This window comes from Pholcus phalangioides, unplaced genomic scaffold (genome assembly GCF_987345545.1).
Source record: "Pholcus phalangioides strain wild (caught in Gottingen) unplaced genomic scaffold, Ppha-v1.0 ptg000015l_1, whole genome shotgun sequence".
Taxonomy (NCBI): domain Eukaryota; kingdom Metazoa; phylum Arthropoda; class Arachnida; order Araneae; family Pholcidae; genus Pholcus; species Pholcus phalangioides.
Window position 1 is genome coordinate 75804677 of NW_028301608.1, and position 15806 is coordinate 75820482.

At 37.6% G+C, this 15806-nt stretch overlaps 1 protein-coding gene and 1 pseudogene across 1 annotated transcript in view; one reads left to right on the plus strand and one right to left on the minus strand.

Annotated features, from left to right (window-relative positions):
- LOC149076698 (uncharacterized) overlaps positions 1-15806 on the plus strand; it is a 79900-nt gene that overhangs the window by 35506 nt on the left and 28588 nt on the right. The window contains exon 3 of the mRNA XM_089244320.1: positions 8462-8704. Within this exon, the coding sequence (XP_089100446.1) occupies positions 8462-8704 (243 nt within the window). The remainder of the gene's footprint in view (positions 1-8461; positions 8705-15806) is intronic.
- Positions 6481-7687, minus strand: LOC149076699 (60 kDa heat shock protein, mitochondrial pseudogene; annotated as a pseudogene).

Below are 15806 nucleotides of genomic sequence, written 5' to 3' on the forward strand. Positions count from 1 at the left end.
GCATTGCATATTTGAACAGTTAAGTACATGTATTTTCAATTACTCACGCGTCTTAAATAATTAGGTAATTTTAGGTGTACCTTCATACTAAAACAAGAATTACCACAATGGTATAATCACTCAAAATATAATCACTTAATATTTTGGATTTAATTCGGTGACTATGGGGCTCCAACCAAAAAAAAAAAACCATCAAATAAAAAAAAAAATTGTAAACTTATCTAGGTATCGCCTTTACATCGTGACTGTTGACTCAGAAGTAACCTCGGAGCGCGCGCAACTCCACTGGAATTTTAAGATGGGCAATTAAGCTGGACGGGCAATCGCCACTAGAATTTTACGTTACTGTCATTTTTCGATGGGGAAATGTCTTGCTCGGGAGATCATCACTACTTCACCAAACACCAACTCTGGCCATATCGCTATAGTGCAATTTACTGCCATTAGCGAGATGGGTTGGAAGTGAAGGCGCTGTCTATCGGTGGTCACCTCGAGTTCGTTAGGGAAAATATCTTATGGCGATCATCACTGGAATTTTTTTACGACGGATAATGCTGTTGGTCGGGTGATCTTCACTGAATTTTTACACTGGTGAATTAAGTTGGTGGAGTGATCATCACGGGAATTTTACGATGGGCCGCGCTCGAGGCACGCCCGGAGCAAACACCTGGAATTTGTTACGTGCGCTAATATCTAGTGATCCTCTCCAACTGCCCCCAAAACTCAGTATTTTCCAGTATTTTTTTTCGATAACAAACACGTGATCCGAAGCCCGTGATCGGACGAAATTAGCCAACCACACGCCCTCCTCTTCAGTATTTCCTGTACACGATCACGTGTCTGCCTTCATACCGTCTGCTTGATGATGATGATGATGGTTCGGGATTCATACATTTTACGCTCGACGAAATTCACGATTTAACACGTCGAGAAATCTGCGGGTGCTCCAAGGCACATTGCTCCTATTCATTAACACATACTTTTTTTATATTTCACCAATACATTTCGATTTTTAATTTCATCAAATATTATTGATACTTTAACACACACTTCAAAGAAATACTACTACTACTACTACTATTATTATTATTTTTTTTCTTTTAAGCACACATTATTATTCTTTTAACATTTTTCGTTTCAATTCTAAAAAATATTATAAACGAATATATATTATATTATATAAAATTTTCATTGCTCTGGTGTGAGTCACCCCACGGTACTGCACAATATATTTTTCCCCGATCCACAGAGTACCGTTATATCGAGATTTCACTGTATATGAAGCATTTGTTACTATTTTACATGGTAATATCTACTATTGGCCATAGCATAACTCTTAATTTTAGTTAGTTCTTTTTTTTCATTTTTTACATTATTTATAAATGCCTTTTTAGTACCTTTTTGCCTGCCTATTTTTACCATTTTTAGTGCCTAAACTTCCGGGCTCTATATCATTAATAAATTAATAACGTCTTCAACACACCGAAAATATCAAGGGGGACCCGGGCCAGATAGGTATTACATCACCCTAGATCAAGTCGGCTAGGTCAATCGGCTCTAATCGGCCTCACGTTAGCACAGCCAGAGAGGCACCAAATACACACCAAAAACACCAAATACACACCAAAAACACCAAATACACACCAAAAACACCAAATACACAAAAAAAAAATCCACGATTTTTTCTGCCGGTTGCGGTGAAACAGAGCCGATATTTTCAGGTACAGGGGCAGGGGCCCCCCCTATCGGCCCGAACAAAGTTCGGCCTACAGGAGGTGCATTTACTAATAAAGTAGTCGTGAATAGCAGAGGAATGTGTGTACGAGGTTATACACGGTTAAGAAGTAGCAGTAGTGCTACCAACATCATATGCAAAAAGGTTACTTCAATCTGTTCTCAAGAACTCCTGGCAGCAGGAATGTTCTCGGACCAACACCTCTGCGAACGTCACAGAAGTTATACCTGAGGTAAATCCACAGAGTAAGAATAATATAAAGTGCACGCGAGGGGTTACAATATGAAGCAAAGATCCGGAGTCACGTGACTCCGGTCAAAAGGCTGGTCAGGGAATCTCGCTGGCAATGCTTTCCTTATACTGTAGCTATTCGTATGACGATCTACACGTGCTGTCTTATTTTTGATTAGAATGGTCAACACTTGCGCAGCTTTCGGATGTTCTGAACGGTTTAGGAGAAAGGGGGACCAGTATCCTTTCACAAGGGAATACTTTTTTGCTTATTCCCCTTCTTATAAATTAAAAATTGGAATATTAAATTGACGATTCAATAGATTTCCGGCGTAGTTTCAGTTTTTTACGATTCCATTTTGGATTTAATTCAATTGAAGTTCCAAGTTTTGGTAAAATTCAAATGTCATGAGTCATTATTAAATGTTTTAATAGAATTTTTGGTAATAAATGATTGAAGTAATGAGTTTTATTAACTTTTAACTGAAATATATGTCTCCGCAAGATTTGGCGAGCTAGTGGGTTTATTCGAGTTTCGCTCAACTTGAAGAAAATATGCTTTTCAGAATGAGGAATTTATGACAAATATTTTATTTAAATAGAATGTAATGAAAACGCACCCTCTAGACCAGTGATTCCCAACGTGGGCGCTAACGCCCCCTTGGGGCGATAGAAGCTACGGATATAACATAGGATCCTATGGGTGAGATTGCGTTGGGGGCGATGGGACAAAAAAGGTTGGGAAACTATGCTCTAGACAATGGCAGTTTTGCATAAAAATGTATAACTACCTCTAAAAATAGTATTTTTACCTCTCTCCAGGCCTGAGAGAAAACTATTACAGAAAAGAAATTTTTTTATTGATTAATTTGTGTTTGCCGTATGTGTGAAATTGCCCTCAAATAAGAAAAATGAATGAATTAATTGATTAATTAATTTTTAGTCAATATCTTTATTAGGACCATCTGAGTTAAGATCTGAAGTCACTATGTGTACCTCAGATGTTAACTGAATGAAAGAATCATTCTAAAAACTACTTAATGCCTAAAAAAAAAATGAAGATTCACATATGTATACTTCTGGAGCGAAGAGGTTTCACATATATGTCACATGTAAAATACATTTACGTACTCTACATTATTACATACTTTATATATGCTACACGAAATTTCATTTCTTATAATTTAGAAAAGTACTGACGATGAGGTATTGCAATTTTCTTGAAAAATTCATTTTATTCCTGAAATATTATGTAAGTGTTTACATTTTTGTGTGATAAGATTATAAAAGGTTTTTCAAGAAAATGTTGGAAATGAAACTTTTACTTATTATTTAAATATTTCATGACTAAATATGGTATGAGTGTGAATGTGTTACATAACATAATATGATGCATTATAATTATTTACTCAAAATAAATGTATGATTAGAGTAACTTTAATGTTCTTGGAAGATAATTTTTATGTTTTAATAACCCCTAGTTAAAATAAATTTTTGAAATTAAAAGTGGCAAAGTGAATGAGAAGAGAATATTTAAAAATAGAAATGAAATAGGCTGTATATATAAGAGGTAGGTTATATAATAAGATTTAAAAACTCAAAAGTCTTAAATTATTAGGAATTATCCCTTTTGGAAAATAAAACAATTTCGTTTTTCAATATTTTTTTATATTATAGAATTGATTTTTTTTTAAACCCCACATTCCCTAAGTATTTTACAAAAGAATGAATGAAATTCATTGAACAACTGAAGGAAAGTTTTCATCAACTCGATCGAGTCAAATTTCGTTACAGCAACATCCTAGCATTAACACGAAATCGCTATGTTCTGCGAAAACGAGCCAAATGTAATAGCGCAGAACCTGTTCTTTCCCCGACAATACTGCTCATTTTTTCTTCACGTTCGACAAGTTTTATGAATAGCGTGCGCTGTCTATTTATATCTTTAGTCTATGGGTAAATCTTACAAACCTAGTGTGGCCTAGAGAGAAAACTATCTTCATCACAGAGCACGGCCCACTACCAACCTACCTTAAGAGATTCCATATCATCGGAAATAAGTACTGCAACTGTGGAGAGATTGGGGATCTCCTTCACTACTTTACCAGCTCTCTCTCTCTGCGTCAGTACACAAATTCACATCACTTCCCAGTGATTGATCCCAAACTAAAAAACGTTTGGAAGAAACGAATCATCCGATCGCAAGTTCTGTCGATCCAAGCCAGAACCCTCATCAGGCTTCTCGAACAAAACTTACAATTCTGGCATAATAAACATCTTACACACCCATCTACAGCCGACGACTCCATATCTTCCTCGGAAATAGACACAGATTACTCCTTACCAATAACTCGCAGTAAGAGCCGAAATCAACAGCAATGATTGTTTAATATTGTACAGACCAGATATTAAAGATATATTGTATTTTTCTCCGAAACGCCTTCAGTATTTTTCGATGTATTCACATTTTTAACTGAAACCCATTACTCACTTTTCTTACTTGTGCTGTAACTGCATATCATGTGGCCACAATAGTCACACCCTACTTTAACCTCTATAATTTTGTATTTCGTACAATTTGTAACTGGATTGTTTTTCTATCTATTTTCATGTAAAAATTGTGTATTCTATGATATTTGGAAAGCAACAGACTGGCATATGTACTCATCTCCTTGTAACTCATTTTGTATCCCATCCTTAGATACACAATGACATCTTTTCTCAATGTAGATTTTTTTTTTCTCGATACTTTGGTCCTATCACATTTAAAGATATGTTGTATTTTTCTCAAACTCCCTCAGAATATTCTCGATGTATTCACATTGTTAACTGAAACCTGCTTCTCACTTTTCTTACTTTGTGTAGTTTTGAAACTTTACATGCATATATATGCTTTGTATACTCCCTTGTAACTATGTATCCCTATGGATCTTGCGACCACAAGAGAGTCACATTCTTTTTTCCTCTATAATTACTCACGGACTAGGAAGTGCGTAATGCTTTCCCTAGCCGTTTGCGCTTTACAAATAATTTGTAACTAGATTGTTTTTTTATCTATTTTCATGTAAAAATTGTGTATTGTATGATACTTGGAATGTAACGGACTACCATGTATACTCTTCTTCTAGTCACTACATTTGTATCCATTTCGCATTTTTTTTTTCAGTGTGTCATGTATTTTTACACTATTCAGTAGTGTCAGGTGTAATTTCATGTATATCCAATTTTGCAAGCATACATTTCTTTTCTCCTGCCCTTGTTTTAAACTGTACGTGTATTTTTCGATACGCACATTCAAAAATATATTATATTTTTCTCCAAAAAACTCTTTCAAAATATTCTCGATGGATTCACATTGTTAACAAACCCGTTTCTCACTTTTCTTCTTTGTGTAATTTTGAGACGCTTCGCGTACATGTATTCCGTCCTGTAACTGTGCATCATGCTACCATTGTATTCATACCCCACACATTATTCTATTATTCTGATATACTGGGGGGTGCGTGGCGCTTCCCCCGGCTGTTTGTGTGCTCATATAGTTTGTAAGTGGATTGTTTTTTCATATATTTTCATGAAGAGGTGTAGCGTTGGATATTTGAGGTGCGGCGGACCTGCATGTGGGTTCTTCCCATGTGTGGCCGCTGATTTTCTGTCTCCTTCCGCAGGTTGCATCTCGGTGTAGTTTTTTTTTGTACAGTATGTCACGTACTTTTTCCCCCTTTCCGGGGGTGTCAGGTGTAATTTCATGCATACCCAATTTTGTAAGCAATGTACATTTCTTCCCAGCAGCTCTTGCTTTTAACTGTACGCGTGTGTATTTTTCGATACGATACTTTGATTTTTCACACCTTCTTGACTCTTCTTGCCCCTATCATATTTTTTTTACTCCGGCGGTGACCTATCGGTTAGAAATTCTTCGGAATATGGACTGGGTTGCCGTTTCTGTTAGTAAGTAAGTAAATAGTAGTGGTCGGAAATAGCAAGCGCCCAGCGAGAGTCCTGCTATCATTCAAAAAATTATTTTTATTCAGCATTCACTATTAGTGCATGGTGAATGTCAACATTTGCCGGTGTAAGTGAGAAATAATGATAATTAGCAAATATATTTCAGACATTCATTATCAGTACATGGTGAATGTCGACATTTCGGTCTTTCACGGTAACAGATAAACTACAAAAAAAGTTAAAGATGGTGCATGCGTCGGCCTGCTATAACCAATGGCTATAGGTCTTCTTTTGGACGTCACGAGCTTCGGGCAGAGACCTTCTTCTGCAGGTGGTGATGGGTGAGAGCCTGTGAAAGTGCCTCTCCTGGACGGTGAAGTGGATTCTGTCCAAATCTAAGTGTTGGTCAGTCTTTCTAGTTAGCAGGTGATGATGGTGTGTTAATGGCCTTGACATACGGTGACGGAAGAAATTAAGAGAGTCGGCACCCCACCCCTTCGAACTTGCCTCCGCTGACTAATTGTTTGTAATTTTGTAGGGCCAGTAAATGTTCACAAGTGCATTTTTTATTACTTGAAACATGACCGTAGCTTCCATCAAGAAGACTAACACTGTACAGACCAACACATATATGAATACTATCAACTGAACAAAAATGATATATTTCAATGATTAAACCTATGGATATTTGATTTGTTTTTTCTAATTAGATTTTAATCAATTTCTTCACATGTCCATACCACCCATTCCTCCCATGCCGCCCATACCTCCAGCTCCCATGGGCATCTTGTCGTCCTTTGGCAATTCAACAATGACTGCTTCAGCTGTGGTGAGCAACGATGCGACTCCAGCGGCATCCATCAATGCAGTGCGCACGACTTTAGTTGGGTCGATAATCCCAGCTTCGATCATGTTCACGTATTCGCCCTTCATGGCATCATAACCCATGTCGCCTTCAGCATCTAGCACCTTCTGCGTGACGACGGAAGCATCGACACCAGCGTTCTTGGCTATCTGGGTGCAAGGCATCTTCAAAGATTTCCTGATGATGTCAATTCCAGTCTTTTGGTCGTCGTTCTCATACTTTATGGTGTCAAGAGCTGGAAGGCAGCGGAGCAATGCGGTGCCGCCACCAGCAACGATTCCTTCCTCGACAGCTGCTCTCGTGGCGTTCAATGCATCAGTCACTCTGTCTTTCTTCTCGTTGACTTCAACTTCACTGGAACCTCCGACTTTCAAGACAGCAACGCCATTGGACAATCTAGCAAGCCTCTCATTGAGTTTTTCTTTCTCGTACTGCGATGTCGTGACATCAATCTCGTCCTTGATCTGGTCAATTCTTTTACCGACATCCTTCTTGTCATCTTTCCCTCGCAGAAGCAACGTGTCGTCTTTGGTGATTGTCACCTCACCAACTTCACCAAGATCTGATATTTGGATATCTTCAATTTTAACAAGACTTCCCTCATCCCCAAAGACAATTCCTCCTGTAGCAATGGCCATATCATGAAGAGTATTCTTCCTATTGTCGCCAAATCCAGGAGCTTTGACTGCAGCAACCTGGAGGCCAATTTTCAGTCGATTCAAAACAAGCGCGCTCAAAGCTTCACCATCAATGTCCTCTGCGATGATCACTAGGGGTTTTCTGTGGGTGTTGGACAGTTCTAAAGCGGGAATAATGCTCTGCACACTGGATATTTTTTTCTCACTGAGCAGCACCAGAGCATCTTGAAACTCAACCTTCGCTCCTTTTGTCGTGTTGATGAAGTACGGTGAATTTTATGGTGTTACTAACAACACCGATTCAGAAAAAGCTCGCGATATACCGATAATCCCTGTAAATGTAAATTTTTTCTTGTCTGCAGAGTATCGTTTTTTTCGGAATTTCACTGAGTATATAAGAAAAATATTAAAACATTAAAAACAAATACGTGTACATGTTTTCGAAGTTAGCTTGTGACTACCGCGTGCAATCGCCCACTCAATACATAACATCTGTCTACGTCTCTCACGGTGAGTCTCTCGACATGAACACCTATGTATATCTGTCAGTTATGACGCGTGTTTGAAACGGTTAGTTCTACAGATGTGACTCCATCTTTACACTTCGATTTACTATATTTGCAGCTACAGAAGAACGTCTCTTCAGAATTGCGACAAGGTACAAAAATTTATTTGGTCAACCTGGGTGAGCATGCGTTGGGAGCCCTCACCTGTAATGCCAAAAAGTAAATTCAGCGCCTTCTTACTCTTTGCTTCTTCTCAAGAAAACACAAAATCGCAAAAGACATGAACGTACAGTACTCGTATTTTCCTTGCGAAATTGTTTGATTCAAAATTGAATTGATTCAAGTGAAATATATCAACGTATATACCAAATATATCAATTAAAGCATTATAACAACGAAATGCCCTGGTAAAACAAACGTGAGTTGAAGTTACATTCAAGGGCGCTTACGTTTTTATTGTTATAATTCAAATGTTTTTTCTGAAATTGAAAAGTTTGTTATTGATTAATTTCAACAACAGCCTCTCTTTTCCATTCGGCAGAATCGTCTCAGCAGCAGCAGTCGGTGCAGTTACGTTCGGTCAGAGATATGAATCATGCGGCAGGAGTGAATGGTTTCTTGAAGGGTTTAATTGAAAACTACAGGAAGGTTATGCGCACTGGTTTGCCCGAAATAGGCATACCGGTGCTCGATCCCCTTGAAATCAAGTCACTTTTGACTCTGGGTATGGATGAAAAGAAGCAAGCAAGAATACAAGTCAATCTGACTGAGTTTGAAGTCAAAGGTACTTGTTTCACTTTTACATTCTTGTTTCTAATTACGCATATCTTTTCGAAGGTTCTTTTAAATATTTTCGGAGGCTGGTGCTTTTAGTTTTCAGATAGCATTTTTAACATTTTTTTTAACACTTGAACTGAGGCAAGTTCAAGCAAACTGATAATTTTCATGGTAAAAAATCATTATTTTTTCCTATAAATAATAACGATGGAACTTCAAATAGGTATATACTGTAGTTTCTTTTATTTTGAACACCAAAAACACATAACTACCTTGTCTAAAAAGCATAAATTACCTGGAACAAATTCAGAAAAAAAATGTTCAACGTAAAAATTAATAAACGTCTCAAGGAAGAAATTTTTACATTTGCAAATTCTATCTCAAATTTTGGAACATTCACTAAAAGTATAAAATGAATGCTCAAGACAAGTTTTGAATTAAATAAAAAAAAAGGTAAAAAATCTGAAATGTATTTGCAATGTTACACATAAAATATCTACTGTTGCTTATTACAGAATTTATTAAGCTCGGGGGAGGACCAATTGAGTCCCTAAGAGCTGCAGAGTATGTTTTGTTTTTTTGTTGTACCGTCTTTATTTTATATATTAATTTGCATTCATGTATTTGTGTGTGTTGTTTTGCAATTAGATTAAAAAAAAAAAAACTCTTTCCGTACTAGGATGATGGCTTGAATTCCGGGAAGACTCATAGTCGTCTATCTTGGAGTGACAAAACCGGTTTTCTGCTCAAAGTGACGTCTAAACGTTAAAAATAGTGGCATAGGGAACGGCGATTGGCAGCAGCACTAATTTTGATATACTGCGCACAAATATGACGGATGAGCCAGCCTAGAGTTTTTGGAAGCTCCAGGAACAGTTATTATCTGTAGCGATAATACTATTGCAGTTTGTGAACGTTAAGCTAGATAAGAATAGCGGAGCGTAAAATAATGCGACCACTAAAATGAGAGAGATCCTTCGTTCCACATTAACCCTTTTACGTACCAGCTTTTAGCAATAGATTTATTCGACATGCAGATAGCGAGGGAATAAAGATAAAAAGATAATGCTAAGGTAAAGGAAAAGGAAGGGGGGGAGACAATTTTTTACAGGGTTTAGGGTATGTACATAGTGCACGCGATTCTGGAAACCCGCGTCGTCTTTGATTGGTTAGAAAAAAAAAACCTGAATTTCAACTTTTTTCAGTTTTCAGGTTTCGAAAATCTAACGGAAAAAATTTCTTGGTGTTTCCAATTCTATACACACAGAAATCGGTAGCTATCGGACCAATGGAAATAGGGCAACGTTCCGTTCATTTGCATAGTGTGTCGCCGCTTTGCACGAACCGGCTGTGAGAAGCAGAAAATATCTCAGAAAGCATTTTTCTTTCAGTTACAGATTGCGCGCGTGTCGAACTAGTATTTGAACTAGATTGTGAGCGATTATAAATGATTTATTGATTAACATAAATTGATATTTATCAATTTTCTTTTGAAAACTCAAATTTAGTACTCTGGGAAATTTTAAAATATTGAGAGAATCGTTCAGAATCATTTAGTAGTTGAGAGAAAAGATGATCATATATTCACCACATGTTTTTTTTTTTTTTTTTTTTTTTTTTGGTTAAGGAAAACTCGATCAAAATATTTTTTATACAAATACAAATACAACGCCACAACAGACAAAATGCCCAACGAGGTGGCTGATAAAAAGATGCCCATAAAAATATGGTTGTCATATCGGTACAGTTATCAAGTAATTTTACTATGCTTACATTGGGTTTTTCCAAAGACGGCGGAAACCCATCAAAGGTAAATACCATACCAACTCTGCAGTTGACGTGCATTCATTTTGTGATTTGAAGGGATTTTCAATCCTCCCCAAATCCATGCAACAGAGATTGATTATTAACCATACGTGAAGTAGAACCTCGATTAACGGACACTCTCCGTTAGCGGACACCTCCCGTTAACTGACACGTTTTGGATCCCCGGTTCAGTGGAATAGGGCTTTAATGTATTTCACTCCCCGATAGTGGACAGTAAAATTAGACAAACTAATTTTTCTTCCAAACTCTAATTTGTGAATTTTTGTCCATAAATCGAGAATTTATCATACTCAACGGTGATTATGTATAATCCCAAGCTCGTATTGGTAAATATGATAATCCGTCAATTAATTCAGGGCCGTATTTATGTTTTTGCCGCCTGTGGGCTGTACAAATTTTGTCGCTCCCTCCCATTTCAGTGTAACCTTTTTTAACACCTCCCTCCACCCCTCCCATGCCATTACTAATAAATCATAAACCAAACAAAAGACAAAAAGAGGTACCGTATATTGTTGCGCCTAAATTTTACTTTTCTGTCCTGTATTCGTATCCTATTCCGATTCATAATGATTGATATATAACGGAGAGTGCCCATCCTCCGGTCGCAAGCCAAATGTGGCCCACCAAAGGGTTCCTGAAGAAAGTTATTAATACACACAACGCGATAGCTACACCAGTTTCTTGCTTACGAGTGGAAAACCATATCGCCGCCTATCTGGCCCGCGCCAGAAAGGTTTGTGCAACCCTGCTATATAACAACGTGGGCCATGACCTTCATAGAACCATCCAAGAGCTAACATAAGGGGTTTTGAGGGCATTAAATGGAAAAATGTCGTGGAAGTTTTATTTATACAATTGTAAGTAGCTCTACCGAAAATTAGATCATAAATTATTTTTACTATTCTTTTCGTCATTAAAGTCAAGTGCATTCTCTCAGCATGAAACGATGTTAAAATGTGCATATGTAAAAAATAAGTATCCAAGGGAGAAGGACCTGTAGTCTTTCTCCCTCACGTTTACCAAAATGCTGATGTACTCGTACATGGAATAACATGATTAAGAGTTTACTGTAGCTAGAGTTTTGTACCATCCGAAAAAAAGACTAGGCTAGCGCCCTTTGCCTCTTTCTTAGTCCCGATTTATCGAAAAATATTGCATTACACGAAATACACAGGGTGGTAACTATCGACCACCCAATAATTACACACCTGATTCTTTGTGAAAAACTAATATGGAAAAGTGTTTTCCGTTTTTTGATCTGACCCATAATTAATTAGTTATAACGCTTTAAAAATTGATGACGTCACTTAAAAATCTGGTCAAATTCACCAAATGTATAACTTAGCGTTTTAGACAATGCTAAAAATGTATTAACCCTGCTGTACAGAAAACGAAAGAGATATAAAAACCAGGTTTTTTTTCTCGCACTTTTCAGGAAAGAGAAAAAACTTGTTTTACAAGTCAGAACAGAGGTTGTTTGCATCTCACAAAGCTAGCTTCACAGAGGTTATAGAGATAAGCGTTAGTCGTTTTGTTTTATTCTCCAAAAAATACTGCGTCTAATTATTTATTGTTATAATTTCTAATTTGATGGCATTCAACATACAAGAATATTGTGACATGCACCTTATACTGGGTGAGTTCCACGGATCAGCCTTGCAAGCAGCAAGGTTATACAGTCAACGGTATCCAACGCGAAAGCACCCAGACCATACATAAAGTTATTTTGCGACTGGACCGCCGATTGTGCGAGTCAGGGTGTGTATTACCACAACCAAACATAGACGCTGGGCCTGTATCGTCCGTAAGAACACCGGCTTTCGAAGATAACGTGTTGTCGTTGGTTGAATTGGATCCAATGACCAGCGATCACACGAGAATTAAATTCAAGTCACGTAACGGTCTTAAACGTTTTGCACAATGAGTTTTTGCATCCGTATCATTACACACGGGTGCAAGCACTTTCATCAGAAAATTATCCGCGAAGGAAAGAATTCTGTCAATGGCTGCTTCAACAGCATTCCAATGACAGCACTTTCCTAAATAGGATTCTATGGACTGACGAAGCAACATTTACTCGTGAAGGTGTCTTTAACAGCCATATCTGGGATTTTTCAAATCCGTATGCAACACGTCGAAATCTCATCAGGTTCGTTGTGGAATTAATGTTTGGTGCGGCATTATAAACAACAATCTTCTGGGAACATATCTGCTTCCACAACGTCTGATTGCTGAAAACTACCTCGTTTTCTTAAGAGATTGCCTCCCAGACTTCCTTGACGACCTTCCCTTGGCTATCTTGCGAAATCTTTGGCTGCAGCATGATGGGGCACCGACCCATTACGCATCGGATGTCCGCGAGTGGTTAAATCAAGAATACCCAAATCGGTGGATTGGCCGCGGTGGCCCAATACAGTGACCTGCTTGATCCTCTGACCTAAACCCTTTAGATTTTTTTTATGGGGCCATCTTAAAGCGCATGTGTACAGGAATACGCCTGACTCGCAAGAAAACCTCGTAGCCGCCTTGCATGCGGCAGTGACGACAGTGACACCGTTTATGATGAAGCGGGTTCAGCTTTCCATCTCACGCCTTGCTTCTTCATGTATCTCAATGGACGGAGCACATTTTGAGCACTTACTAATGTAAGATGGTATCTTCCTTTTAGCCACTGTGGTGGTTGAGTGATCATAGTGACGGACTCACACCACGAGGTCCCGGGTTCAAACCCCACCGTTGCCACAGTGGCGGTCGGCTGTAGTTAGTTTTCGGTGATTCCCAACTTCGAGTTGCGAATGCGAGCCGATCTCCCGTTAAAAAGTCTCGCAAAAGATAGCAACAGACCTAAAACGGTACAAATGTTCTCATTGCACTTCAAAAATCATTACACTTCACTCACAATTTGAAATATAGATGACAGCATTGAAACGTCAGATACAACGCTAGATACTCAATCAGACTGTCAGGCACACACACTAACATTCCCGGCAGAACTCACTCGGTAGTAAATTGGCTATAGCGATAGATCGAAGTTGTGTACGGTTTGAGAGAAAGAAACTTCCTCTTATATACCAAACTGACCTTAAAAAATTTTGAGAGTGATGAAATTATTATTCAAGGTTATTTTTCGAATAATAATGGCTCTAATAACTACCATAAAACTAAACGTTTGGGAATTAAACGGTGTGATTAAAATAACAAAATTTTAGGCCTGAAAATAAAACATTTTCATGTTTTCAAGGGAATTTTAATGGTTTTAGGGTATATTAGGACGGCTGATGTCAAAACTGCTGATGGTTTCGGTACAGTATCAATATTATTTCAATGACTAATTTTTACGTAGAAATTTTTCTTTCCAATTTTTTTTTACTTTCCTATTTTATTCAACACATTCTCACATTTATATCATTACCAGACATCAGTGATCTTTATGTATTGATATTAAGTTTAGTGGGCGCGTTAGCCCAGAGGTCGATAAGATACTCGCCTAAAAGTACCAAAGGATGTTTAGAGGTGTCGCGAGTTCGATACCCGGTTCATTCTCGTCAGGAACTTTCCCGACGCAGGGGTACAACAGAAACGGTGGCATGACCACAGAAAAAGATTTCTACCGCAGGGAGTCCCACATCGAGGGGTTAGCGCACCAACCTCTCGGCGAGTATAAAAAAAAAGCTGCCGTTCGGAATCGGTAATAAATTGCCCGGTCTAATTAGCCCTCGTATGCAGAAAATGACCGTGGTGCGACAAAAATGATCAAATGATGATTAAGTTTATAAATGATTCACACACACACAAACACATATATAGTACAGTTCCAATGTGATTTGCATGCTGGCTTACGGCCTGAGCGGATCGAGAGCTCGCTGTGTGTGTTGGGAGAGAGGGGGATTTAAAAATAAGATTTTTTGATATAAAAAATAAAAATAAATAAAACGAGCTAGTCACTGTGAATAGGGTGACCATACCTCCTTCATTTTGTCTCGTATTTTCCGGAATAGTCTCGTTATTTCTGCTTCTTCTCCGTGCCGAATTTTTTTTTTAAAAATGTTGTGATTTTTCCTATTTTTTAGTCAATTTTTTTGAATTTGTTATTTAATTAAAAACGTTGATACAGGTAATTTTTAACGGATTGATTGAATGCAATATTATCATATAGAAGTTTCGAAAATTTCATGAATTATCGCATTTTGCTTCACCCCCCCCCCTCCCCCCAATTGATACGCGTTTTGCTTATGGTATTACCATCGAAATTCAACTGTCATTCACTCAAAAACTGGAGCCGATCTGATAAAACCAATGTCAAATTCAGAATCAGGGCTCCAAAAACACCCTAAAATCACTGAAATATCCTTGAGAAAAAAATCAGAGTTGAATAGTGAGAGTCAACAGAAAAATTTGAAACCAAAAATTGTTTTGAATACGTCAATTCGTAACGTAATAAGTTTGATTGAATCGTTGTTATTATTTTACTGTTTCCACCAAGTCACACCTTCGTCAAGCTACCATTTTTACATCCCTCGTTGAAACTTTTTACAAGTAACAGCTTCGATAAAAGTTCAAAAAAACCAAAAAAACCGAAAAAAAACAACTTATTATTACTAATTTTATTGATCAACATTGCAATCTGATTAAAACAACGACGTAAAATAATGATCGCGCTCGCACGCACCTTCCCTCAGAAAATTAGACTTAATAGTGATGGTAGAAAAAATTGCACATTTTGGCAAAAAAGTGTTGATTTGGCTAAACAATTTTCAAACAGATCTCATTTGGCTAACATGGTACAAATTTTGCGATAAATTTACCAACATAGAAGACGAAGCAAATACGTAAGCGATACGTAATAGCAAGATATATGTATATAGTATCACACTACACGGAGAGAAAAAGTGCCAATCGGGAAGGAAGAAGGCCGAACTTGGCTTCTAATGGGATGGAATATTTCAGTTCATTTTTAAGAAGTGACAACCCACTGCTGGCGGAGAAATGCACTTTGGTTCGGTGTTTGGCATATAACTGACCGTTAGAAAAATGGTACGTCACAAAATTTTAAAAGCTTATAACTCACCCAATATTCGTCCGATCGAAAAACAGAAAACACTTTTCTGTATTAGTTTTTCACAAGGAATCACGTGTGTAATTATTGGTCGGTCGTAAGTTACCACCCTGTATATAACTTATGCACATTTTTTTTTCAAGATTAAGACGAGACAAAAAATTATCAAGTGTTTTATAGAGCCAATAAAACTCACGGTATTTATGCTACGAATTACCATAGACGA